This window comes from Numenius arquata, chromosome 11 (genome assembly GCF_964106895.1).
Source record: "Numenius arquata chromosome 11, bNumArq3.hap1.1, whole genome shotgun sequence".
NCBI lineage: Eukaryota > Metazoa > Chordata > Aves > Charadriiformes > Scolopacidae > Numenius > Numenius arquata.
Window position 1 is genome coordinate 29,271,046 of NC_133586.1, and position 27,724 is coordinate 29,298,769.

Consider the following 27,724-nt stretch of genomic DNA (forward strand, 5'->3'; position numbering starts at 1 on the left):
GTGGGTACTTCCCAAGGAAACACTTTTTCTGTAAAGTAGTCTGGGGGACAGTGAGGTCTCAATGTGATACTTTGCCTGAAAGACCAGTGATATCCATTGGTAGGGCGTATCTAGTAGGACAGAAAATGTAGGTAATACCTCTTTGTGTTGTGCCCAAATGGTACACTTAGTTCTGTTGTTCACAATTCAAGGAGCAAGTTGAGAGATGAGTAAAGAAGATTAGAGGTGAAACATGAAAAACATTGGGGGATTGAGAATACGTCTTGAAGATCTCAAGAAAAAAATTATTTGGCTTCACAAGAGTAGGCAGACAGAGCAAGTATTTTTTTGCCCTCTTTTTTCTTCTGTTCGCAAACACTTGTATGGAGAATAGAAATTTCTTTAGGAGGTTCATTGGCTGGCCTTTGTGGCTGAACAAATCCAGACCATACATTTCTGTCGATGTAATTAAATAAGACTTGTTTATCCTAGATACAAACTGGATTTCTCAGCAGATGCTGTAGTTAAAACACAAGTTAATTCCAGAGTGGTCTGTCTTACGCTGGAGATCAGACTAGATGTTTCTGTAGTGATAATCTGTGATGTTTTGAATAACATTCAGACTGTTAGTTATAGCTGCCCAGCTCAGCTATTGCAGATTCCTTCTTTTCTCGACTGTAGAGGCAGGCAGGCTCCAGGGGCACTGCAAAGTAGATAGGCTGAGTCCCTCATCACTCTTGTGGTCTTGGGTGCCATAATACTGGTAAGACTGCAATGATATTAGAGTAAACACTGCATGTGTGAAATAAATGTATGTTGTAATGCAAAGAATAGTCTGAATACAGGCAGGAAGAAGATCCAAGAGCGTGTATGTGTGTTGTTCTGTAAGAAATATTTAGGATCTCCCTTGGTTTAGTTGACTAATGGTTAAATCATGATTGTAAATATCATGTTCCTAAATGAAATGCAAATTAGAAATGCATGTGTTGGAAATGTTGACTATTGACAAAGTTGCAGCATCCAGGGTTTGTTTTTTTTCCATACCTTAGTATTTTCTTACTTTATCTTCTGTCTGTCTCATTTTATTTGTTGTAGCCTTTTTAGGAAACAATATCCCAAATAATGATGCATGAATTGTGCTTTCATTAGTTGGAATAATGAAGTCCAAAGATCTTTCTTCAATTAATAACTTTTTGCAGTGTTTTCCTTTAAAATTCTTTGACAGTCTTTTCCTCCACTCAAAGTGGATGAAAAATAGCCAATTTGTTAATTGAGTGCTGAGGGAAGGAATTTCCCACACTCCAGCCCCATTTCACTTACATTAAAAAAAAAAAAAAGCCACACCAAAACCCCACACTCACACAGTAACCTCCTTCCTAGTTCCTTTCCATCTAATAAATTTGAAACAATGTGCTAATACAAATGGATTCCATGAAGCAGGTAAAAATAAGCTAAAGAAGACAAAACTGAGAGGGAGGGTAGGCGGATAGCAGATTGCCATAAAAAAGGTTCAAGTCCTTACCTGCACCACCAGGTTTCCTCCCCATTCTTAAAATCAATATTTTCAATCTTTGTTGCCTGCATTTACATAACCAAACCAATACTAACGCTGTGTAGCAGCGTCCTGATTGCTTTTATTGCCAGCTGATATCTTATTTTTCGTCTCCTCACCTGTTTAGTTTAATCCTGAAGTTAAATTATAAATATGTATTTGCTCCAGGATAATCGTGTACCCAGAGTCCAGCCAGCCCTGAAGCCTGAGCAGTCTGTGGGCCGCTTTACAACCTGGTGGGACGCCTCCACGGATTACAGCTCCTCCTTACAGTCTTGTAGGTTTTCCTCCTCTTCAAAAAGAAACCTATATAGGAACATTGAAAGAGGAAGCTATGAATTAGATCAGTCACCCTGGTTCTTTTCCTTTTTGTATTTTTCTAATTTTTGTCTTTAACATGGCCTATCTCCAGCTATTGATATAAACCTTCTGCTGTCTCCCTGGCTTTGTGGTTTAGAAATGTAGGACAAAATTAATACAATTTTTCTCTTCCATTCCTTCTTTCTGTTCTCTGTTGTCATAGACTAGACCTTCTTGAGAGCCCTCACTGTTTTGCTTAGAGCTCTAGATCCAAATATAGAACTTCCTACCCCCAAAAAGAGATCCTCTCCTCAGTCTCGCTGTCCTCTGTGCTCTGCCTTGAAAAGATGTCCAAACATAAAGGACTAAATGGGCTGTATCGAACATGTACTAGATACTTTGAATGGCTTTATGCTTTACCTCCTGGTTTATTTAGTTTTGTTTGTTTGCTGTGACTTTTGCTTCTTCCCATCTATTTGATTTTAGCCAGAAGCAGAAATGTGTAGTGCTTACGCACAAAAAAATCAGGAAATATTTCAGTTTTTGCTAAGGATCCTAAAAAGCCTCAGCAAATAGCCACACCTCTTTGTTCTGAAACCTAAACAAACAAAAAAAATTAGTGGCTTCTACTACTGAAAATAGGTCTTTTCTAAAATACATGGTATCCCATGGTGGGGAGAGGGGGGAGCAAGTGTTTTAAAATAGTTTGTGTCCCTGGGAAAAAGCTGCAAGCAGTTTGTATCACAGAAAAAAAAAAATGTCTCAGAAAAAAGCTAGAAACTATTTCTGGTTTTATGTGTTTGGAAGAGAAGGCTAAGATCTGTTTTACCTTAGGGGACCTTGTGGTGTTCTGTGGTAGATGATATCTGAGATTTTTGCAGTTGTGCTACTTTTAGACAGAACACTATTCACTGTTAGTGATTATGGTCCCTTTCTCTGGCGTATCTGATTGTGGTAATGTTTCCTGGCCAAAGCCAAGCACTAAGTCAAGCCAAACAACTCTGGAAGAAAGAAGTAGTGTGGTGACTTGTGGCTGACACTCTTTGCTGGACCTCTCCAACCTGTTTCCCATCGCTAACCATCGTGAGACTGATTTGCGGCAATCCTGAGATGGGCACCATGACAGCTGAATGAAGCTGAGGAGGATCATTGAACCGTAGGTTGTTATTCGCCCCTTGCGAGTTTTTAACTACGTGTTTGATAGAGGAACAGGAAGGTTTTAGGTAGTGTGGTTCAGCCTTGTGGTACCACAAGGATATGGACTGCCCAATAAACACTGAAGGTTTATTTAACAAGTATTTAACTATCAGCCTCTTTTAAAATACTAGAACTTTAGCCATAATTTCCTCAAGACAAACAGAGAAAATTGTGGTCAAAGCTTGGTGTGTTTTCTTCCTTTTATTTGAAGGAGTTCTGCCTTACATGGAAGTTTCTCAGTTTAGTTACTTGGCAAACGTGAAGTGTGTTTGCTTTCTGTGCAAGAAATAAAAAGACACCCACATTTCCCACTTGTATGATCATGAAAGAGAAGTGCTGGAAGAGCTGGAAGTTTTTAGCTTTGTTCAAGAGCCTAAGCCTATTTCCAGCCGTGTTTTAGTAAGAGAGACCCACATGTCATTGCTATCAGATTGGACTCTCTTATCTCATTGTACTGGGGCTGAAAGAGGAAATAGCACAGTAACTGGCAGTGCTGCAGCCTGTCTTTAGTCTCAGTATGGGTGTCCTGTCATGCTGGAGCTCTCAGCTCCAGGATTTCCTCTGGTCATATTCTCATTTGTCAAATGGAATGCGTCATGTGGGGAACCAGATACACTGGAGAATTTCTCTTTGTTCATCAGGACCACGGTATATCCCTAAGAAAATGGAATCTCAGCTACTACTGTCTTAAAGGATGGGTGGAGTGAATATCATCCTCAAATGGGATTCATGGTTCATGAAATCCAACCTCTGAAGAAACACATCAGAGGATTAGAAGTTAACCGCAAGCCCATTGCTTGCCTGCTTACTGGCAGGTGGTGCATAACTGCACAGTTATAAAGCTGGGAGAGACTGTGGACTGAGGACTGTGACCTGTGGACAGTCAGTGTATTCAGCACTTTGACACCACAGCGATGGCCATGTTAGAACTGCCAGTAGGAAATAATTAAATCTTTCTGCATATAAAGTCTTCTTCAGAAGCCTCTGTTGGTTCAAAGACCGTATTGGGTTTATGCGTCAAGGTTTTGGTAGCAGGGGAGGAGGGGGACTGTAGGGGTGGCTTTTGTGAGAAGAGATCAGGAGCTACTTCCCTGTCAGTCCTGCCACTGCCCAAATCTGAGCCCAACAGCAACACTAATGAAAACATATGAGAAGCAACTATGCAAACCTCAAGGTCAGTGAAGAAGGGGGAAGACGTTCTCCAGGTGCTGGAGCAGAAATTTTCGTGCAGCTCATGGAGAAGACCACAGTGAAGGAGGTTGTCCCCCTGCAGCCCATGAAGGGAGCCCCACATCAGAGCAGATATCCACAGTGCAGCCTGTGGAGGACCCCGTGCCGGAGCAGGTGGATATGCCCTGAAAGAAGCTGCAGCCAATGGAGAGCCCGCGCAAGGAGCAGGCTCTTGGCAGGAGCTGCAGCCCATGGAGAAGAGCCCGTGTAGGAGCAGGTTTTCTGGCAGGAACTGTGTCCCTTCACTGTGTTCCTGAAGAACTGCTTCCCATGGAAAGGACCCATGCTGGAACAGTTCTTGAAGAACTGCAGCCTGTGGGAAGGACTCACATTGGAGAAGTTCATGAAGGACTGTATTCCATGGGAGGGAGCCCAAGCTGGAGCAGGAGAGCAGTGTGAGGAGGAAGGAGTGGCAAAGACAAAGCGTTATGAACGGACCACAACCCCCATTGCCCATCCTCCGTTCAGATGGGCATGAGTCTAGAGCGTGTCCGGTGTCCTCTGTGCCAGCCCTGAGATGACGTCTCAGAAGATATATGGCATCTCAGATGTGACTGGATGCATGAGATCGTGCAAATACCTAAAGTGATCCCTAATAGATTCCAGACAAATCATATAATTGGAAAGCATCCATATGAAGTAATACGGCTCAAAAACTTAGGGGGTCCAGCAAAATTAGGATCTATTGCAGATACAGTGGTTCTGAGGGATAAGGCTATATGCAGGCTACCACCTTGTAAGAGCACTGGAAATTGTCTGGTTTAGTTATGTTTTATGGTATGTACTGTTGCTGTGGCATTTGTGATGGTGAATGTAATTTTTCGTACTTTGGCAGTGAACAGAGCTGGAACATATTCCTTGTTCAAGATTCAGAAATAGTGACAGGATCATTATTTCTCTACGCTGATCTTGTTGTTTAATCAGTTATCCCTTTGTTTAACCTCAAGATTAGAGATAATTGCTCCTTAATTCTGAAAAAAACAAGCTACTTCGGGAATCTCAATGTAGAGTCTAACTTCAAATTCCCGCTTAAGATGCCAAAATCAAAACATGAAAACTCAGGAGTTTTTAAAGCATTAACACAGAATAAAAAGCTTAAAGTAACTTTTAGTTCTTTGCCTAATAAGTATTGTGGGCCGTATTCATCAAGTAAGAGCAAACTTCATTAATAATCCAGAGAGAGAATTCTTCTACAGTGCATTCCAGGTAATTTCTTTTATGTTTTGGTACCCAGCATGGCAGCCAAGTGCATTTGCTACTGAAGGATTTTGACAGAGTTTCTCTTTTCTTCATTGCAATTAAAACAGTTTGGAAGTGAAAAAAAATTTTTTTTTATTTTCTAAGATGAGCCTCAAATCTTTTTCATCAAACTTCAGCAGCATTCCAAACTGAATTATTTTCTCGGCAACATCCCTACTAGTATTGGAGGAACATCCTATGTCTGTTCCACTCAACAATTTTTAGGTTCTGTGTTCTCCTGAAATTTCCAGTTGGCGCTGACTTAATTTTAATAACTGAAAAGAGAGAAGGGGAAAACACAATACAAAAAACATTTCTTCCGATACAAGTTATTAGACATAAAATGAGTAATCTCTTATGAGAAAAACATTACAGTGTTCTTTATTAGCAGTAAAGAGAAGAGTTGCATTCTGACTTACCTGGCAAAGTTCGGAAAATTGCAACATATTCTTTAACCACTCAAATACATAACTTCTCCCTGTGCAGCCTGTAAAAGTTTGCGCTGTGGATAAAGGCCAGGGTTTCTTCATCCTTTCTTCACTGTAAGCACTTTCCTTTTCTCAAGTAATATTGTGAAATTCTTGACAGCATTTTTGCTTTTAGTCTTCCAGGCCTTACAAAAGCTTCTCTCACATTAAGGATGACAATATTTTCTATGTTGTTTTATTAATTATTTCATGGATACTCTGAATGAGAGAACAAAGTATCACCCAACTGACACATGAAACAAAAGAAAAATAATCTGACTCATTGGTTGCTAATTGGTGGTCTAGATTGTCTTTTCAGAACTGCAGTTTTACTTACAGATAAGCAAGTAAAATACTATTACTGCATCCAATCTCTCTTTTACCGATTAAGGAGAAATAGCGTAGCTTGGATCCTGGTTTTAAAAGTCTAATGTGGCATGAAATAAATAGCTATCATGACAGCACAGAACGGAAAAAAGAAAGATGATTATTAAACTGTGTGTAAAAGTCGTCTTTATTGCTCTATTGTTGTTTTGGCTTCGTTCTGAGACGTGTGGAAGGCTACAGAAAAACCTAAGCATGTTGTTTCTTGGCAGCCCTTCATAAGCAGTGAGTCCTGTGAAAAGTGAATGTGGAAAGCTCCATGAAATTCATGATTTTGCTGAAAAATTAAGAGCAGGAAAATGTTGCATGAGACAAAAAAAAATTTTGCTGTGTTTTATGGAAAACCAATGAGTAGGAAGGCCAAGGGAAGTAGTTTCAAAGGGGCAAAATACCTTTTGTATTGGTTTGGGATTTTTTTTTTCTCTCTCTCTTTTTTTTTTTCTTTTTTTTTTTCTTTTTTTTTTTTCTTTTTTTAATGCATGAGACAGCAGCAATGGGAGATCCACCTGTTAGTGTTCCACCTGTCAGTACAACTTTGTTCTAACCTGAAAGTTGCATTTTTTGTGGCAGATCAGACAGCTTCTTTCATCTGTCTAGTGCTTGCTTCTCCCAAACAAGCACTAACTCCCAGCACATTACCACTGGCCTTAAGAAGTGTGAAATGCAGTCCTCACACAGCTGAGGATGTGCTTATCTTTATGTAGGTACCCTCTCCGTATCACACCTCAGTTCTACAGACCACAGAACATAATTGACCTAATACCTCCACCTACTATGAAAAGTAAAATCTGATCGCATAAGTGGTTTTCCTCTTGTACATCTGACGTAGTCTTAATTTGTTCTTCACTGGGGTACATTGTATGTTGATCTATTCTCTTCAACTTCCAACAAGAGAGAGTAAGTGTGCCTTGATGAAACAAAGAAAAACCAGTATTTGGGATAAAAAAAAATTGCTGAACTCATTAGAAAAGAAATACAGTTGTTGTTTTCCTGTCTTGAGAAACCCTTGTGTACCTAAATCAGAGCTCTGATTTGAGAATACACAGGAGAGAGAAAAATGGGGATGTTGGATTGTTTTCTACATTTGGGAAAGCATTACACTGAAGTTTTCTGTTGTTTTAGCATGATCAAATATCTTCCACAAAGAGAAATCAGTGCTGTTAGCAGTTGGCCTGAGATTAATGTCCAGTTTGGTTTTAGGTTCACATAGCTATCCAATGAGAAATTTGGACTAGACCTTTAATTGCTGCACAGAGAAGCAGCCCTGTGTCACTCCAAAAAAAAAGAGGATCAGATTTTTCCTCTGATACTGACATTAAAGCGGCCAATGAATATTGCACTCTCAGGTCTGAGGGCAGAGTTTTTTGGCCGAGATATTTTCTGAGTGAATAAAATATGAGAAAGTCTTTGTGTAGCTGGTGCCTTGGGTTTTGCTTTTCAGAAAGTGTTTTATTTCCCTGGCATGCTTTCTGCAACATCTAGTGAGCATTGGTGGAGCCTGAAATAACGTATCAAGAAGAATTTTCTTCCTGAGATGAGGCTGCTCTAGTTGCAAGGCGTTCCCAAGTGAGCTCCCTAATGAGTGATAGATGGGAAAAATAACAGGAAGGATCCGTAAATGTTCCAAGTTTTGCATGAAAAATGATAAATTTTTTTGGATGCTATGTTTGGTATCTAGCCTAGAATTCTCCTACATTTTGATAGTGGTGCCTTCAGAATGACACAGTGAGTCATAATATTTGACATTTGGGGAGATTTTTACTGGATCTCAGAGCACTTGTCAAGACTGTTGAGAAGAATACTTTAAGATGAATTATGATTTCCTTTGAGAGTTTATGAAACTGTTCTTATTTTTTTTTTAAAGACTGTTTCCTTTTCTTCAAAACAAGCAAAAAAAAATTAGAAACTTCAAAAGTATGTATTGACCATTTTTAGTGAAAAGATAGTTGAAGGCATCTATCCACACTGTTTTCAGTTATTAAATGGCCTTCCAAAAAGATTTCCAGCTTTAGGTCATTGAGTTCTTTTAATCTCACCAGCCAGTTACTTTTTTTTCTCTCATGTTTATTTTCACATAAGATTCGTAACACCCAAAGGAGATGAGGCATACCAAGATGACGAACTGGCAGTTGTCCAGGCATCGTAGCAAGTTCTGACCCACTTGTGTTCATGTCTGCCCAAAGGCCAAGGGAGCCTCTTTGCTTCTTAGTGTTTGGGAGGGTTGGTGGGCTGCGGATTTGGGGATTGCTTAGAAAGCAGACTTATCTCCAGCTCTGCCACCTCAAAAATGTGTGAATAAATGTCCCCAATGACAGCTGTGTTCGTGTCTGTAAGACTTAAATGTCTCTAGATGCTTTTGAGGAGTAACAAAGTACAACGGCAAACCTCAAGTCCAGTGAATGATCTGTGTCCTTGGTTCCCATGGATTTTCAGCATTCAATTTCATTGGCATGTCCTCCTTCCTGAGCCTGCCCAAGATTTGTCCAGGGCTGTAAAAAGACTTGGTATTATTTAATAGTGATGGTTTCCTGGGATTCCTTGGCTCCAAATGGGATTGGTTGTCTTGTAACTGATACTATGAACAATAAACTGTCCACTGCAGGTTGTCATGCCAGACTTCTCCAGTATTGCCAAACCCAGCCCACTAAAAGTCATGAGGGTACATGTGTCACAGGAATATAGGGTTTATGCTGGCAGTACCCTCTCTCATGCCTCCAGGGCTTGTGTTCTTGCTATGCTTTCTCATTTATGCTTGACAACTCTCAAAAGCGGATATATTAGATGTTCTGTATTTGAAACATACGAAAAAGAGAGTGATTTTTGCAAATACTTGTTATACTTCCATTCTAATATGAAGAGTCAAAGAAAGAGCTATGTAGCTTGTACTATAGGGAGGCTGGAGATGTGGGAGAAATAACTTGAAGGAGTGAGTTGAGGGTGTTAACAACTTAAACCATACCTGTCACCACCAGAGTCATCCTCAAAATTGTGCGCTCAGTCATCCCTGCCAGATCACCAGACTGATAAAAGACGGACGGTGCGGATTGGCATTTTCTATCTGAAGTTTGATCTTTGTGGTTTGCTTGGCTTGTGTTTTCAAGTGTTTCTCTGTAGCCGCTACAGTTAGAAATGTAAGGATTTTTGAAAATAGAGTTTCTCCCAAGACAGGTGGAGCTGCAGCCTCATGAAAATCCTGCTAAAACATTGCCAGCCCACCAGTGCCTCCCACGTTATCCTTTTTCCCACACTATCCATATGGCTTGTGGCCCATGTGATGGTACGTATCATGTAGAGGCACACAAAATATGCATAACCTTAAAACCCTACAGATGTGGCCTTCTGATGTAGCTGATGGGAGACTTTGGGATTGTACCTTTTGGGAGTTTCCGTGTTGAGAGTACCTGACCTTTGCTTTTCCTGCAAGGCTTTGGGAGGTGTGGGGTAGGGTTCTGTTGGTTTCTTGGGAAGGCAAAGATTTCTGTGGTCTTTGGCTGCATCTCAAATCCTGGGGTACTGAAGTGTGACCTAATAATTTAGGACTCAGAGAAGGGGTGGTATTTAAATAAACTATCTGGGTTTAAACATTCTAGAACTATTAATTATTAAAATTTATACAAATCCAGGGAGGTGCATGGCATGTAACACACCATAGCTAGAAACAGCTGAGCTGAGCTTACACGTGAAGGATTTTTTTCTGAAAAAACATCATCTCCTGTGAGCACAATAGAGCTAGTACTTTTCTTATAAATAGCGAATGTTTTATAATTGCATGCAGGCCTAAAGCTGGTTCCTATTATTGAGAGTCGCAGAGGTTTTGGGGGGGAGGTTTTGTGGGTTGTTGTTCTTTTCCAGGATGATGTCCAATCAGCTTCTTTGGCAGAGTATTAACTACGGCTAAAATATGTTTCAGTGTGAAAATGTTATGGTCTAACGAGCAACTGCGCTTTTGTGTCACTTTCTTGCTTTGATATAAGAGGTTCTGGGTCAGGAACTGCCCATTTGATCCTTAGTCTGTCTCCAAGTGGAGTTTATATGTCAGTGGTTTTTATACCAGCCTTTCACATTCATGTGATAGAAACAGTACTGTCACTATAGATCAAACGAGCCCAATTTAATGAAGTCACACATGCCCTCACACGAAGTATTGTCACTTCCCACTGCACTTCTGAGCTGTCTCCATTTAGGGAGATTTGGCATCCCTGAACTGATATCATGGTTGGAGCTGCTTCAGGGTTGTCCAAGTTGTGTTACAGCTTTATTGCTTTTTTTTCTTGCCTCAGGTGAACTGTGTGATGAGGTGATTAACCACTGTGTTCCTGATCTAAATCCATGCCAACATGAGTCCAAATGTCTTCCCCTTGACAAAGGAACCAGGTAAGTTTGTGTGTATGTTGGTCTCCACACACTGGGCAGATCCATCCATTGGCTTGACCAGGGTTGAACTGGCAACTGGTAAAAATAATTCAAGTTAATGCAAATACTATACTATAGACTTCAGACCATGTCACATTTTAATTTTAATGCAACCATACATACCTTTCTAGCGTTCTCTGGTTTCCTTGAAAGTAACGGATGTAGTACCCCCAGAGCAGAGAAATCATTCTGGAATAGAGCGTGGCAAAAGGAATACTCCTGGAACAGTTAGTTACTGCAGAGTATCCTAGCCTGCATTAGGAACTAAGGACAGTTTCCTTATGTGTTCCTTAGGGCATCCATCAATTCAAGCAGCTTAACAGGAGCCTTAACAGATGTAACTCAGCCCTCTATAGCCCATGCTGACTCAGGGTTTAAAAGCCAGACCCCGTAACTAGTCAGAAGGAAGAGATAAACTTGTGGCCAGAGCAGAAAGCAGAGCTCAGGAGTTTTCTGTTGTATTCCCACTTTAGCTGTTGTCTTCTGGGATAGCTGGTGGTCTTGGAGTGCTCTGGCAAAAGCCAGCCTTGACCACAGTGGGGCTTCTCTCCCCACATTTCTTCACCTAGGCAGCAGCAGAACGGGATGGCTCTCACTCAAGAGCCGCCTTCTTCTGTTGGCTGTAGAGATGATCCTCACTCAGCTCATGTTAGATTTTGTGAAGTCTCCTGTGTTTATGTTTGTGTATTGGGAATGACACTGACTGTTTCACAGGGGCAAAAGAAAGCCTTGTGTTTTAAATGGCAGTAAAACATCTGGAGATTTGGAGGTTGGGGTGTTTTGAGAGGTGCATAGTAGCAGTGTTCATCACTTGTCTGAAGAGGGAATTTCAGAGCAGTTTAGCAAATAGAGACAGTCAGTTGAAAAGTCAAGCTCTGTGGAAAGCTTGTCAAGAAAAGATCTTTGAATCAAGGAAGTAAGAAAGGAAGACAAATTCAAGAGAGTTCAGTGCAGTGTGAGCTGCATTCTGCACTTTCCCCTATGGCTGTTTTCCCAGACAGTGCAATCCTGGGGGTTCACAGATTCCCTCCTGCGAGGGAGGGCTGGGGTGCTGGCGAGGGATGCCCTCACCCAGCATGTCACAGGGGAGACAGTCTCCTGGTAACTTGCAGTTTGGGGTCAGATTGTGTTTTGCGAAGCAACCAGCATGTGAGAATAGTGGAATACACAGAACATTTCAGGATAGTTAAAAGGAAGCAAACCAAAATTTTAGAGATGCTGGCTGTATCAAGGGCAGCTGAATCTGCGCTAGACAGTCAGTCTGTACAACTCAAGCCTCTCTTGTGGGTGAAAAGCCTCCAGACAGAAATGTTTCCAACTTTTGAGGAAGATGAAACTATTAAATGATTAGGACAGTTCCTGAAATGATGCACAGGGACTGGATGAGGAGGTGTGTGCAGGTACATAAATAGTCCCCGATGTTCTTTCCAGCTTTCATTCCTAGTTAATCCATCATCCAGCTAATCCAGTAGCTACATCACATTACGAGGCAAAGGCTTGTAACTCAAATTTCCTTAGATGTATGAAGGGATGGAGACAGCTGTGGTCCTGAATGGTTTTACCCTTACTGAAAGCATTTTCATACCTGCCACCCAAATAATTTGAGTAAATAAGACACTTTTTCTTTCTTGTTTGCTAAAAAAGCATTCTTCACAGTGAGGCCATTAGCCCTTGAGGGAAGCCCAAATAACTACTTGCAACTACTGTTTATTGCATTATTCTTCCCACTATTCATAGAATGCTACACAAAAATCCAGAGTTTCTTTACTATTTCTGTCTCATTGTGCTTTCTAGCAGCCCAGACTTGAAAGGTGAAGGAGCCTGCCTAACCTTGAAAGTAGATTTGTCCAAGCATTGCTTTTTCTTTCATACTTTAGTCGCACCAAACCATTCAGAAGTGGCCTGAGAGCCCACAGCCGCTTTTGCAGTGATGTGTGGTTGCTGCTGGGTCTCGCTGAAAACAACCATCTCCGGTCCTGTGCTGTCACTGGTCCCTTGGAGCAGTTTGATCTCCTGAGCTGTGATGTGCTGTACATTTAGCACGTAGTGGTGTGGCGTGATGCCACGTGAGAATGAGTCAGGCTTGTGCACCCGTCCTCTGCTCCGCTTACAGAGGCGGGGAATATTAATGGCAGGATTCAGGCTTTTTCCTGCGCTGACCATCCACTTGTCAGCTTTGTGCCTTGGGCAGGGGAGTAGGACACACCAGTGAAGAATATCATGGCAGCAAGGAGACCAGTCATCTGTCTGTCTGTCCTGCCTTCAGCTCTAGTCAGTCTGAAACTCTGCAGAGGGAGGAAAAAATGACAAAGACAGGAAAAAAAATAGGAAGCCAAGTTATTTATTGATATGGGGAGGGAAATTCCATTCTGGCCCTGCAGTAGAAGCCATGATTCACGGCTTTTATACAATAGACATTTGAGTGCATGCAGATGCAAATCCCCTCGGATAGGCCAACATTTTAAATACCACTAGACATGTTTTTAGGCTCTCTCTGATACTGGGAATGTTGCCATCTCTACAAGGCTGTAGCAGAAAACAAGATTTCAACTGTACTGGTGTCAGATGGTCACTGGGAAATGAGATGACATCTAATTGTGTAAATTACTCCCTTACCAGGATTTGAATATGAAAGTTTCTTTGTCTTCTCTTTTACTGCACCACACTTTTACTGATACTCAGTCACCTGTGCGTACTATGGTGGGATAGGGATGGAGCTAACATGCCGTCATTCCCTGGTGGGAGAGACCTTGAGTTTCTAGGAGGAGGCTGGGTGAGGCGCTGCCGTGGCCGAGTCTCTCACCTGCTACGCTCCAGGCATGCATTTTTGGTAGCTTCAGCCTGGATGTGACACACTAAGCGATGATTGACCCAAAAGGAATTCTGTGTTTCTAAAGGGAAAGCCAAGCTTGGAAGCAAACGGGACTATTTCAGTGTGTGCTTGGCTGCACAGAGCTCTTTGCTTTCTAAGCTAAAATCGCAGGTGGCTTTCCACACTTCCAGCCTCCACATCTTCATTGTGCTGTTACTATAGAAGAAGAGTAGCTTTCTGTATGCCAGAAAACAAAACAAAAATCAACAAAAAAGAACACCATTTAACACCATGAAATGACTTCTAAAAAAACAACTTCAGGAAAGGAGCATGTTTTTCCATTCACTGTATTGATGTTGGAGTATGGTATAAATATACTTTATTATTCTAAAGCTTGGAATTATTACCTGACAGCTTAAAATGCTGATTTAATGCAGCCCTGCAGAGAAAAGTGGTGGTTCTGTCATTACTGAGATAGCCAATACACATCATAAAATTGATGCATGGCAGCCCTGAATAAGGAACTGCACATCGTTCATTATTACATCACTTTATATTAGGACTGCAGGGATCAATAAAAAGCAACAGGATTAAATGCTGCCAATTCCCCCCACAAAGTCTTTTGATTGACATTATTTGCTTGCAGGTGTGGCTAAAATGTTGCCAAAAAATGTTGCCCACTTCTTATGGTTTGGGGAAGGAACACTTTGCTCTGTTTTGTCCTCTCGGTTGTGTTAATCACAGTATTCCCTGAGCCACCATGGTGTAAAAAAGCAATGCAGGCGTGCAGAGCTGGAACATCCACCATCCTCTGGCTGCGGAGGGTCCTGTTGGGGGCCCTCTTCTGTAGGGAAGGTGGAGAAAGAAAGTATATGCATCTACATAATGTTATCCATCCTACCACCTGCAGGTTAATAGGCTTTGCCCTATTTCCTCCTTTTTTAACCAGTCACAAGCCATGTTTTGAAACGGAGACTGAAGGTCACATTCTTCTCAATGCTGAGCTAGGCAGTTGCTGAAGTCCTGATGCTGTGGCAGCCATTCGCTGGTCATTAGCAAACACAGGACCTGCACTCCGGGAAGTTTCCACCAAGTCGCTGCCTTGCCCTGATGAGCTGGGGAGCGGCCAGGGGCAGAACACACTGTCGCTCAGAACCAAACTCAGCACAAGGACTGCTGCTGGGAAAGGGGAAATATCTTTCCTCATCGGCTCCTGTGTGTCCAGTCCCTCTGAGGAGGTTTTCCACAAGGAGCCTCCTCCTGCTCTTACCCCGCCAGGCTGCTGGCAGGGAGGAGGCGGCCAGCAGAATAGGTTGGTGGAACAGTAGTTTCTCTCCTGGTGCTGCCTCCCTTAACTTTTTGATGTCTCTCCTCTTCCAGCTCTCGGTGGCAAGCACACTGTGTCCGAACAAGGGGCTCAAGTGAGAGCACAGGCCTCTTTCTTATTGCTGAACTTAACTGTAGCTCTTCCCTTGTTTTCGTTTAAGTGATACGCCTTTTGTTTTCCACATGTGCAGTAACATCCAGCTGGGAGGAGTAAAATGTGTTTTATGGACTAAAGCATGTTCATGACTGAACGTTGTCTATACTATAGATGCAAAAAGGGGCTGTTCACAATCCCGAAAGATCTCTTCCGAGTCAGAGACTTTGGGATGCATTTTCTATTGTCAGGTTGTAAGCTTCTGCAAGGCTTACAATAGAAATGCTGATGCAGCCTTCATATGACAAACTTGAGGACTGTATAAAATAAAATAAGATTAAAAGGCAACGTCTGCAGGTTTGGGTGCGTCCCATTCTGTTGCTCCTACCCCGTAGCAGCAGGTATGTGCTTCGCCTGAGTCCCCACGGGAAAGGACAGGCTTCAAAGGCAACTTTCCGTAGCTGCAGTAACATTTGCTGTGCCTCACAAATGAATGACAAACAGGTGGTGGTCTCAAAACTGATGGTCATTTTCTTTAAATTTGCTGAGTTTTATGGCTTGCTTGCGGATTGCTTCCATTTGGAAGGTGGAACCTTACTGTGCTCTGTGTGGCTGCACAGGGCCAACCTCAGACATGCAGCCTCGTGCAGGCATTGGCACGGTTACAGCCTGAGACATCAGAGCAGCTGCCCTTCCATAATATTGCCCTTTGAGTCTGTGAGGTTAGGGGAGATGTTGCCATCTTTAGCATAATGGGGAGACCACTATATGATCTCCCTCCTCCACAGACTTGGCTGAGGAGAAGCAGTAGCACGGTATTTCTTTGCTCGGCTTCAGTTCAGGCAGACCGCAGAACCTCAGCTGCAGACAGACAGGAGGGACTTGCGCATTTCTGATGGCAGGAATTGTGCTTGATTTTTTCCAAGAATAATTGCTAACACCTTTCCGTCTCTAATCAGATTGGTGCTCGGCTGCCTGTGTGTGCTATTGTTGTGGATGTTGAAACGAGCTATTAACGGCCGTCTTTTTGTATTTCAGATGTGAGTGCTTGCCCGGTTACAGCGGAAAACACTGCGAAATAGATGATGATGACTGTGTGGGCCATAAGTGTCGCCATGGAGCTGCCTGCGTAGATGCAGTCAATGGCTACACCTGCGTCTGTCCTCAGGGCTTCAGGTACGTGACAGTCAGCTCCTCCTGACTGTCTTCTGTACCTAGTGTTGGGGCACTTTTTTAGTTGCTTTCATCCTCAGAGCTGATCAGCCTCTAGATATGGTATCGACCTGTCATTCCGATGTGAATGGATTGCTCGCTGCTTCAAATCTTACAGCCGAAGTAGATCTTAACGAGTTAACTGAATACAGGGGATTGACATTTCTTGCTTTGAAAACAGCAATTTGCCTTTTGTGCAGTGCTGTGTTAGTTTGTCTGCCTGGTAAAATACCAGGTAATGGACTCACATAAATTATATGGAGATAAACTCTGCATGCACGACAGTGAGCAAAGGATAATAAAATTACACGTGTGAACCCCGAGACCCAGCTGGAAGAGAACACGAGTCTGAAGATTTTGTGCCAGTGTCTCTGTGCCCGTGGGTGGATGGGCTCAGTACGATTTGGGCTGTAAATTTCCAGTCTCTGATTCTGACAGCTGCCAATATATCTGACTCCTGGAAATCTCACTGTCTGTCAGAGATAAGTGTGCTGCTCCAAATGGATTCACTAATCATTGCCTAAGGCTGGATACTGGCTTCCTTCCAGCTAAACCTTTTCATGTTTGAAATACACACATGAGACAAAGAAGGAGTACCTGAAAAGATCAGTCTTGACAAAGCAGAAATTGCATGAACACTTATAAATCATTTTCTCTACTTTGTATCTGCAACTGTTTTCATTCTTCTTGCTTTCATCCTTGCTGGTTTGGGGGGGGGGGTCCCCTCTCAACACACGTTTTTATTGCAAAGCAGACAGACTTTCCTGAATAGGCATTGATATATAACATGATGTCAGCCCGTGGTTTCACAGAACCAGGCTTGTTATTTACAGGATATCAGATATCCTCTGCATTTCAGATTCATACCCTTTTCTCCATGTTTCATTCTCTGCTTCAATCCCTTTGATGGCCTTAGGGATCTTGCAAATTGGTGACTGACAAGGATAACAAGTGGCTGTCCCACAGTGGAATTGTAAATGCTCAATGTTATCTAATTGTTAGAATTGAGAAATGGGATTGCAAAGCCATATCTGGAGTAACTCGAGCCTGTTGTCAGATGGTAGTGAGTGGGAGGCTTCTGCTGCAGGTCCCCTGATTTTTAAGGCATGTCAGTACTAGATAGTGATGAATGTGAGGGGTTTTTCCAGGAAGGCAGTGTTTGGCAGAGATGTTTTGAGTTGTGACACAGTTGAGTAGAACAGCAGGGGTGGGTGGGAGACTGGCCTGGCTTGCTGTGTACCACACAGCTCTACTGGCAATTTGGGCAGTGCCCCAGGTTGGCTGATGTCACACCAGGGACTTCAAGAGCAGAACCTGGGACATCCCAGCCTGCTCCGCCGCTCAAATGAGAGTGTTTAATTCCACTAAAAATCCTCCCAAGAGGAAACATCTTTTCACACAAAGCTCCAAAACTCAGTTACTAGCTTAGACAGCACTTCATAGCCCAAGGTAGACTTGGGCAAACAAAGTAATCCTGCTGCCTGTCAACAGCAGAGCCAGGATTAACTTGAGGTCTTCTGCTAGCTTGCTTTTTTTTTTTTTGCACTAGTCCAATCCACCTCCCTAAATTTCCTGTGCAAGATGCAAGGGAGCAAGGGTCTTTTAGGAGATAAACATCGCAGTGGGCACTAACAGGCTCGCTCTGCCAAGGCAGAGAGCAAGCTGAAGCCCCTTGTGTTGTCCATGCAGAATAGTCCCTGATCTTGTTTGATATCTGGATTAAAATTCTGCTAACGGAACATGATCTGCTCATTATTCTTTCCATGACTCCAGCCTTTTGTAGTTTAAAGGCCTGCTGCTCCGAAGGGGGTTCTGATTTCTTTTTTTTCCCCTCTTAAGATTGCGATTGCAAAGGTAGCGATTGACAGAGTTCAGCCTTCTGATGTTCAGGGTTATAGACTCAACTGCTCACAGAGCGTGCCTCAGGCACTGGGCTGTGCGGCAAGGAGATAACTTTGCAAGGATTTGAAGGCTGCAAGTGTTGATGAAAAGGAGAGAATACGAGGGGTGGTCTGACAAAGGTAACTAGGAGACCTAAGATGATGATTAATAAAGGTTTTTGGCTAAGTATCAAGAGTCATTTCCCAGCAGTGAGTCTGCAGAGTGACCTCCCAGTTATCTGGAGCTTACGCTGTTGTAATGAATGCACAGGCCTATAACAATTTTATGGTTGTCACTGTACTGTATGTCAAAGCCACATGGAGTCACACGTTAATAAGGATGTTAAAACCTACATTCTTGCACGGTTTTGCAAATGGCGCTTTGGTAAATTCTTAACAATGTAGGGCCTCATACGCACAGTGCCACGTCTCTGGTGACAGTCCCCAAAAGCCACAGTACCAACATGCACACACTCCCTATCGCCCAGCAACCTTTTGCAATTGCATAATACACTTTCTTCCTGAAAAGTTTTCAGTGTTTTCTTCCCAAAATAACATTCGTTTACCCCCTGTAGATGAAAACGTTTTTGAGGATTTGTGAACCCCATTGGCCAAAACCTAACGTATCAAACCTTCCCCCTAGCAACCAGCCTCGCAGTGGTGGTGTCCTGATAAATGTCGCTCTGGTGGTGAAGCGCACATTAAGACCGCTGAGCTTGATGGAAAGCGCTGCTCCTCCGTTGTGTCGGTGCGTCAGAGTTCCCCACTGGGGCAGTTTGCTGCAAGAAACTCAGCGGTGATTATTTAAATAAAGGAGATCGTACCAGGCAGAATGGACTTGGCCAAGCTATGCAAGTCGGGCCATGCTCCACATTCCGCTGCTGGGGAAATAAATAGCATTAACCATTTCTAAAAATATTTTTTAAAAACTATTTTAAAATAAAGAAGAAAAGGCCTTGACAGACACTGTTGCTAATGTGATCTCTAGATGCCGGTAGCGGGACAGCTGCATTTGTGAAGCCACCCACTGAAGGGATTTCACAGCAAGGGAGTGCTGTGTCTGAGCCATGTTGGGAGCTCAGGAAATCTTTCAGAGCAGCACCAAGCACAGACACAGTGGCTTCTTGCAACATTTGCTTTCTGTTAGTGGAGGCTGCTGTGGGTCACATGGTTTTTTTATTATTATTTTGTTTTAACTTCCATGAAATTAGAATTATATACACTGACTTTCCTTCTGCTTTCTGGTTGTTGCTCACAGACAAAACAAAATGATTGGCGTTGGGTAGAACAAAGCTAATGGCTGGGTTAGCAGAGCTCCTTTCTGCCAGTCACCTCTGGAAAACAAATTACACCTGACATCAGGCCAGGGGTGAAAGCCATCTCTGGGTCGACCCTAGTTTGATCCCATTGCTGGCCTTCCTGACGTGTTTTCCAGCCAGCAGCAGAGCCCTGCACTGGAGAGAGAGATCCCACGCTTAATGAAACCAGGCTTTGAACAGAGAGTGTTCCAATCGGACAGGCCACTTCAGTGCCTGGCAAGCAATGGGGACGTGGCACCAACACATCCTCGGCTCATCAGCTCTGGCTGGGTCTGACTGCTGTGCTGATAGGCAGCTACTACAGTAACTACCTCAAATTGGCAAGAATTGCTTTCTCTGTATCTATCACTCCAGGAGGTTGTTGCTATTTTTTTATTATTACCTTGTTTTCTTGGAAAGGGGAATCCAAACCATCCCTGGCTGAGTGGTGCTATGCCCTCACCCTCCCCAGAAGCTGCAGCAAAAGGTCTCGCTTGGTAAGGGAGAGTCTCTTACTCTATAACTAATTCATAGTTTAGGTGTGTTCACAAAGAAATGTTCCCAAGAACAAATTTACTTTGAGAAACTTATCAGACTGAGCAAAGACAACCATTTCCCATACACCGTTACTCCCCCACACCGTACTGCCTGCCGTGCTCCCATTTCCACTGCTGCCTACTCTGCTGACCCTCTACATCTCCTCCAAATACTCCTTGAAGCAAAGTAAATGGGGTTTATTGATTGCCAGCAGTACTGCCTGCCAGATTACACTTTTGAGATACGTTTATCTAAATGAATAGATTGGCTTGTCCCTATGCACCATTATGCTCCTCTGGTAGAGGATTTTTACCATGGGCTGGCGGGGGGTGGTTTGCCCCCCCCAGCCAAACCCTTTGCTGATATATGAGCAGCCTATGACTGTGCCCCCTTCCAGCACTGAGTGTCACCTGGACAGCAAGGGGAGGTAAGGGGTCCCTGTTATCCATGGGTCCCTGCCCTCAGAGCAGAGAGGTAGTGGTGGGACGGGTGTGGGGAAGCTGGCCCTGAAGCATCACTCTGTCCTTGTGGTGGATAAACTAAGGTTAGGGCGATGCAATTAGTGAAGTGTTGAAATACAATTTATCCTGCAAGTTACCAAGAGGTGGTTCTGGTGAGAAGGAATCATCTGTGTGTGTGGGTACAGGAGCACAGCCAACCCTACTGACACCGGGGCTAGAGCGGGACAGTCCCTGCAGGGCACGCTCCCATGGCAGTGGCGAGAGCCCAGCACAGCACTGTGCTTTGGGCCTTGGAAGTCCCCAGCGGTGTTTTTCACCCTCCTTGTGCTTATTCTTGTGGAACAGATTTTTGTTTGCCATACCCACAACACCATGTACAAGGCCAACATAAAGATTTGGGCAAAGTTAGGAAAGTGGTTAGGGTGTTCCATGCCGTATATCGACTGTGGGGAAAGGAGAGCTTCTCCCAGGTGCAAATCCCAAATGTTTGTGTCTTTCAAGGCATTCTTCAAGTTTGCCTTTCGTAAAAGTAGCAATTTAAAACCCCGTGTCTCTTCTTCTCTCAGACGTTCTAGAAAAGCAGAGCAGCTCCCTTGCTTTTGATGCCATTTGGGACTTTGCCCATCCATATTTTGTTGTGTATTTCTCTCTTTCGTGTTTCCCAGAGGCAGAGCAGAGTGGTGTGTGTCGGGAGAGCAGGGCAAGGAGAGGTTTGGGCTCTCATTCCACACAGCGCTAAAGATAGAGCCGTGGTACTCTGCAAAATTTCACATGAGAAAATGTGAAAAGGAAAGCAGCCATCTCCATCCCCTTCTGGGACAGGGGCAGCAGGCTCCGGTCCCTGTGGCTAAGCAAGGCTCTTTTTGAGTATGTTGTGGCCATTGTATTTCCTGTTCTTGCACGTCTTGTATCAGTACTATTTACTGCAGGGTAATGGCTTGGGTTTCTATTCTAATTGTATCTAGGAAGGTCGCTTAGAAATTCACTGAGCTTCCAAGTTGCACTTGCTTTGCTGGAGAGGAGTGAGGGTTTGGGCGTTTTTTTTGCTTTGTTTTTATAAGAATACTATTATTCCACAAAGTGCTCCCCGAATGGCAGGAAATCCCTTGTGGGACAAGTGGGATTTCACTGTTCCAGAGCTGGGCTGATGGGTTATTCACTGCATCAATGAGTCTGCCCTAGCCCTCTCCTAGAAAGCCCTCTGCCCCTGTGCCGACGGATGCTGTAACGCAGAGAGGTGGTGCAGGAGCCCTCACCACAGCCCTTGCTGCAGCTATTCCCACGGCATTCCCCGCAGCACAGCCTGGCGCACACTCCCTGCTCACCAGCTGCTGATTTTTCATCATTTTACTGTCTACACATTTTCAAGCAGTCACAGAACTCGGTGCAAAGAGTTTATGTTCTTTCATCAGTCCAGAAAAGGGTCTGTTGGGTTTGGGCAATGTTTGTAACATGAAATTTGGGCTACAGTTTCAGGGGCATGCCGTGTGCAGCCAAAGAGCATGGCCCGGTCCCTTGACTGTACCGGCCCAGTGGGTGTACTGGGCAGAGACTTTTCATTTACTTTTTGCAGTTTAGTCTGACACATGACATCACTGTGAAAGATGACTGCAGCTTTTTGCCCTTCCTCCCTTTTCCCTGCTCCTTCTACGCTGGTGTCGATATTTCAGTGTAGCTTAGTCATTCCAGCGAGTAACCCATGAAGCATGGCGCCACGCTGAACCCAGGAGGGCAGCCTGGGGACTGAGCCATGGCCGCTCCTGGGAGATGTGGTCCAGGACTCAGAGGTCAGAAGTTCCTACCCCTGGGTTTTGCTCAGCCTCTCATATAGTGAAGACCAAACTACAGCACTTTCCTCCAGATCTGAACACGATTCGAGTTCACAAGTACTTGGATCTGGCATTTGGTTTTCCACTGCCTCTGACTCTGGGAGAACTTCCTTTCCTTTGCACTTTTCTGACTTTGACATTGCCAACCACCAACTTGGCTAAAATAAAGTTGATGATCCTGATGCTGTTAGAAACAACCAATTCAGGGAAGCTGCCCATCAAATAGTGTGGTATCAGTGCATTGCTGCTGAGACTTCTTAGCAGTTGCCTGTCTGTTGATGATACACTCTCTCATATACAGCAAAGCAAGTCAGGAGGCTGTAAAAACCACTAAAAAATAGAGGATTTTCCCCTCCCTTACCAACAGCAAAGGTAGACTCAAGTCCCGAAGCCTAGGATGGGGCTTTTGGGCTTTTTTTTGCTGGGAAGGGCTGCATGGCACAGTGTGTGATGAAAGCTGTTTTAGACAAACTGCCATACCTTGCGAAGCTAAATGACCAGTGCAAAGTGCAGTACAAATTGCTTTCAGTATTTGAACTGGCTCGTTGAGAGCGAGCACGGGAATTTCAGTGCAGCACTGTGCTCTATAGCTTTCACGCAGCAAAGTGGGCACGTGGCAGCTGAATCCCAGCGCTGCTGTACCGCAGCGGTAGTGTAACATCAGCATTTGAAAGTGTTCCCTTCCTTAAAAAAAATGGTGATAATTGAGGCTGCTGCTTCTTTCCTTTCCCTTCTACAGTGGACTTTTCTGTGAAACTCCCCCGCCAATGGTTCTGCTCCAGACGAGCCCGTGCGATAACTACGAGTGCCAGAACGGGGCCCAGTGCATCGTCGTGCACCACGAGCCCGTCTGCCGCTGCCTGGCTGGCTTTGCTGGGCAGAAGTGCGAGAAGCTCATCACGGTCAACTTTGTTGGGAAGGATTCCTATGTGGAGCTGCCATCAGCCAAAATCCGCCCTCAGGCCAACATCTCCCTCCAGGTACGTCGTGCAGAACAGTAGTTGCCAGCCCAGTGCTCTTCTAAGCAACCATGCGTATATATGTATATATTGGAGTTTTATTCTGAAGGAACAGGGTCTATTGGCCAGGATGCCAACAAAGTTAGAGACAACTTGTGAGCCAGCTGTCTGCTCTAAAATTATCGAAATATTAAGGAGCAACTAAGGCACCACTTTGTGGACACGTACTCTGCCTCTAGAATCTCACCACTCTCTTATTATCAGACTGACAAATGACCTGGAGATGATACAACAAACCTCCATGGCATCTTACTGATCTACAGCATTGTGTTCCCTCCTGTAGAAATTAGTGCTTAATATTTGGAGACTTATTAAAAGAGGCTGCTCTAAATGACCTTTCCAGACAGTGTTTTGCTTACTCTTTTACTGGGCAATTCAGTAGATAAAAGGCCTGGGGTTTTGTTACAGCCCTGTTGTTACACCTAAATTTGGTTTGAGGTCTAATGTTCAGATGGCAATGGAGAGGTCAAAGGTGCCACGTCACTACGGTCATCTTTGCAGTTTTGGATTAAAGGTATTTTGAATATTTAGTCCAGTATGATATTTAGGTGATTTGGATGTTATTTGCATTCACAATCTAGTAGGTGTTAAACTGATCTTTTTTTCCCTAATATCCCAAAGTAAATGGGAATAATTTCTAGCTTTATACATTTTCTAATAAAGAGATGTGTGGAGCACATATAAGACATGACACATCTCTTTCCTAGGCCACTGACTGTTTATCTGGACCGTTTCTATGCTAGACTCACCCTGCAAATGAAGCATAACATTTCAAAAGATGTGAGAAGAGAAATCATCCCTGCATGTTTATTTTATTGCATTTATTGTCTCAATTTGGAGAGATTGTATTCCACAGTTGGAAATCATATTCTAGGTTTACTTGGTGGAGTTTGGTTGTAATTAAAATACCAATGTCAAGACATGGGAAAAAGGACCAAATTTCCACATTAGGAATAGATTTTTAAAGGGTGGTTCTTGCAAAGTTTATTCTAATGAAAAAATTCCATAATTAATATTTATCTTTTCTTTAATAGCTTGAGTATACAGTTCATATGAAAATGAAGCTGATTCATGTATATTTGAAACTCTAGTTTTTCCTTCAAAGTTCTCATTCTCATTTATTTAATATCACAAAAGAGATTCTAAAATATGGCACACTAAAACATGGCTCCTTAAAGGCTCCAAATACTATAGGTCAACTTCAAAGCTGAAAATCTGGACATCGGCTTCTTAAGTGTACAAATCACGTTACCTCAGCCATAGCTTGCATTATAAAACTGATTATTACAGAAGGCACATACAGATGATGTTCTCACTTCTTGTTTCCCAGGCTGAGTATTATTCTTGCATCCGGTAATTAATCACTAGTGAATTAAAATTAGAGTACAACATTGATTATTAGGAACAGATAGAGGAAATGTTATTAAAAAGCGCTCAAGAGAAAAAAAATTAAGGGCAAAAGGATAGTATTTAAATATATATAAAATGCAAACAGATTTATAAATTTACTGTTTAGTTTTGGCATTTAACAGCCATTATATATAAAATAAGCAAGAAATCTCAGGAAATAGTGTGAAAATAACAGGCAGGTTGTATCCAAAAATCCCATTTTGTCCTTCTGTTTTATTGTAGTTGGTTGTTTTTTTCTTCCGTACTTTAGGGATATTTGAGAGCTGGAGACTGGGAAAGTGGAGTCTTTGGTTTTTGATTCAGTGTTCAAGATCATTTTTTTTCCCTTGATGTACATCAGAGCTGGAGGGACAAGGGCTACTCTGTTCTTCCTGCCTCTCTGAATGTCCCATCTGAACTCAGCATGAGCAGCTAATAACTGGGATTGAGTGAATAACTCCTGGTTATCCTCGATGTGGGGACAGGCTCCTTTTGCCTTCTTTGTGTTCGTAGAAAGTCTGTGAACAGATCAGCGCCTACTGAAATTTGTTTGCTTGTAATTGTGACACGCTCCTAATGCCAGAGTTGATTTTCTAAACCTCCACTTCAAGCTGGGGTAGTAGCTGAGAAATAAATTCATGTGTCGCCAAAAATACAGCAACATTCTATTGACAGGGAGCAAATAAATTGCAGCTTCCACCTCCTGCAAACTAGTTCTCATTTGAAACAAGGGAGCAATCCCTTAGTGGGAGGCCGACCTGTTTGTGTATGAGCCCACCTGATGTCACCAAGACCTTTTTGGAGCTCACGGCTCTTTCTCTCTTCGTTCCTCATCTATATGATTTATTAAATCATATTTGAATTGCATATGTGATTTTGGGTATGATTTTTAATAGGTTTATTTATTTTTTAATCATTCTCAAGCAAGTTTACCTGGTTATTAATGGTTCACAGGTAGCAACGGACAAGGACAATGGCATCTTGTTGTACAAAGGAGACAATGACCCTTTGGCTCTGGAGCTATACCAGGGACATGTGAGGCTCATCTACGACACGCTGAATTCCCCACCTACCACAGTGTACAGGTAAATAGCTAAGCTTTACCGAGACAGTTGATTTCCGAAAAAAGATGGAGAGGTAGGATTTTTCCAAGAAATGTCATTGTATCTCTTTTATGTGTGTAATTAGGTAAGAAAATCAGAATGAAGACCTAGCTAGAGGCCGTATGGTTAAAAATTGGCATTTACTGGCAATACCAGTGATACTGTGTTCTACTGTGATTGCAGAAAAAGAGCAGTAGTTGTGTTTTCTCATCTTCTGTAAAGATTCAACTTATGGTGGATGTTGTCCTTGAAATAGTTCCAAATAATCAGTTCCTTTGATGTTGATATTTAGCATTAATTTACTGTACCAAGACATAACAGGGGCTGTGCAACTGCAGGATCAGACTGTGTCAAATAGGAGGAGAAGGGCTGAATTCCTCTACAGGGTGAATGTTTTTAGAAGAACTTTTACCTATATCAGTAGTAACTATACAAACTATGAATAAGCACAAATTACAGAGGTAAACTGTAGGGCAATTTGACCTTCAGACACTTGACTTTTGGGGATACCCAACCCTCAAGTTTCATTCATTAGTCACAAAAAAGAAAAGCAAGTGTAGAAGTGAAACCCACGCACAGAGGCGTTTCCCTAGGGAAGAGAGTTGTGCTGCTCGTGTCTTCCACTGTTCCCTTAGCAGCCCTCTGCCCGGCTTAACTCCCTTCTGATGATTTTTAAGCCCTGTTACTGCAGTTTGTTCTCTCTAAACATGGAATTGTGACCACAGGGAGCCCTTTCAGGTTCAGAGCAGTTTCATGGCATTGTGCATGCGGGAGAGCTGGATTTCCCTGCCCACCACGCTCTTTAAGGAAGAGCATCCTATTAGAGCAAGCGAAGGGATGCCACCAAGCATCACTAGCCAGGACGGGCCTGGCGCTTTTTCCGGGAAGTTTTCTCAGCACTTAATAAAACTTGCGTCTTCCAGGAGCATGGTAGCTGTGCAGAGCTTTCTTGAAGGAGAATGGTGACTTGTTTAAGAAAATGAGAAAATTCCGACTGTATAAAAACAAATTGGGTAATACCAATGCAGGGGTGTCACCAGGAAGAGCAATGGCTTGTCCACTGTAGGAATGAAGAAAGTAGGTTGTTAGTGATTTTCACTGGCTGGGTAGGTGTGAAATATTTCTCTCTGTGTGGCTTCTAATCCTAATTGATTTCATGTTAGATCCAGGCTGAAGTTGTTAAACAGTTTCACGCCCCTAATTAGAACATAGGGAAAAGCTCATTATGTGTGGGCAGCGCAGGGGGGTGACGGATCGGTGCGGATGCTTGCTCTCTGTTGTCAAGGGCAGAGCGTTGTGGTGACAAGAGCTGTTGCCACCATCACAACAACAATTCATGGATCTGCTGCCTTCTGGCAAATTTGCCAGAGATGGCAAGCCGTGATGTCCTCATTACTCCTGCGCCCTTCATATTGATCAAGGAGGAGGTCTCCATTCAGACTGACACCTCATTACCATAAGATTAATGCCCTGTTCACTACATTTTGTTCTGTGTGATCTGTTGAGATGGGAAAGAAGCTGCTTAATACGGTGCCCTTTCTGAAATGTCACTCTAATCTTTTATTAGTTTAAGGAGTGGAGCAAAATGGGATTAGCATGGAGCTTGATGGGAAAAGATTAGGTTGATTGAGAAAAACTGCAGCTAAAGAATGTCAAAAAGGGCCTCTAAATAGATTAAAAGACTTGTTTTCCTTAAGGGCTGAGGAAGGGGGAGGAAACCTGCTTCTCTCCTTACAATCATAGGATTTAAGGGTAGAAGGCATGAGTGGATCTGGTTTGACCTTCCCTATAGATCCTGTTCGACTTTTAGCTAAGGCGTAAGCTCTGGCTGGCTAAGACATGACTTCCAGCTTGGCACAGAGTTTTGACAGGAAAACACCAAATAATGGGAAATCCCACATTTCCTCTAGTAGCTTGGACCGTAGTCAATCATTTCCATTATCCAGGCACTGGCCATAATTTCTAAGTTGTGTCACTAATACCTTCTTGATGTTTTAGAGGCT

The 27,724-nt window shown here is 43.1% G+C and overlaps 1 protein-coding gene across 1 annotated transcript in view; it reads left to right on the forward strand.

The window, feature by feature from the left end:
- Positions 1-27,724, forward strand: part of SLIT3 (slit guidance ligand 3) — a 519,985-nt gene that overhangs the window by 471,079 nt on the left and 21,182 nt on the right. The window contains exons 29-32 of the mRNA XM_074156582.1: positions 10,629-10,722; positions 16,032-16,169; positions 22,950-23,190; positions 25,573-25,703. Of these exons, the coding sequence (XP_074012683.1) occupies positions 10,629-10,722; positions 16,032-16,169; positions 22,950-23,190; positions 25,573-25,703 (604 nt within the window). The remainder of the gene's footprint in view (positions 1-10,628; positions 10,723-16,031; positions 16,170-22,949; positions 23,191-25,572; positions 25,704-27,724) is intronic.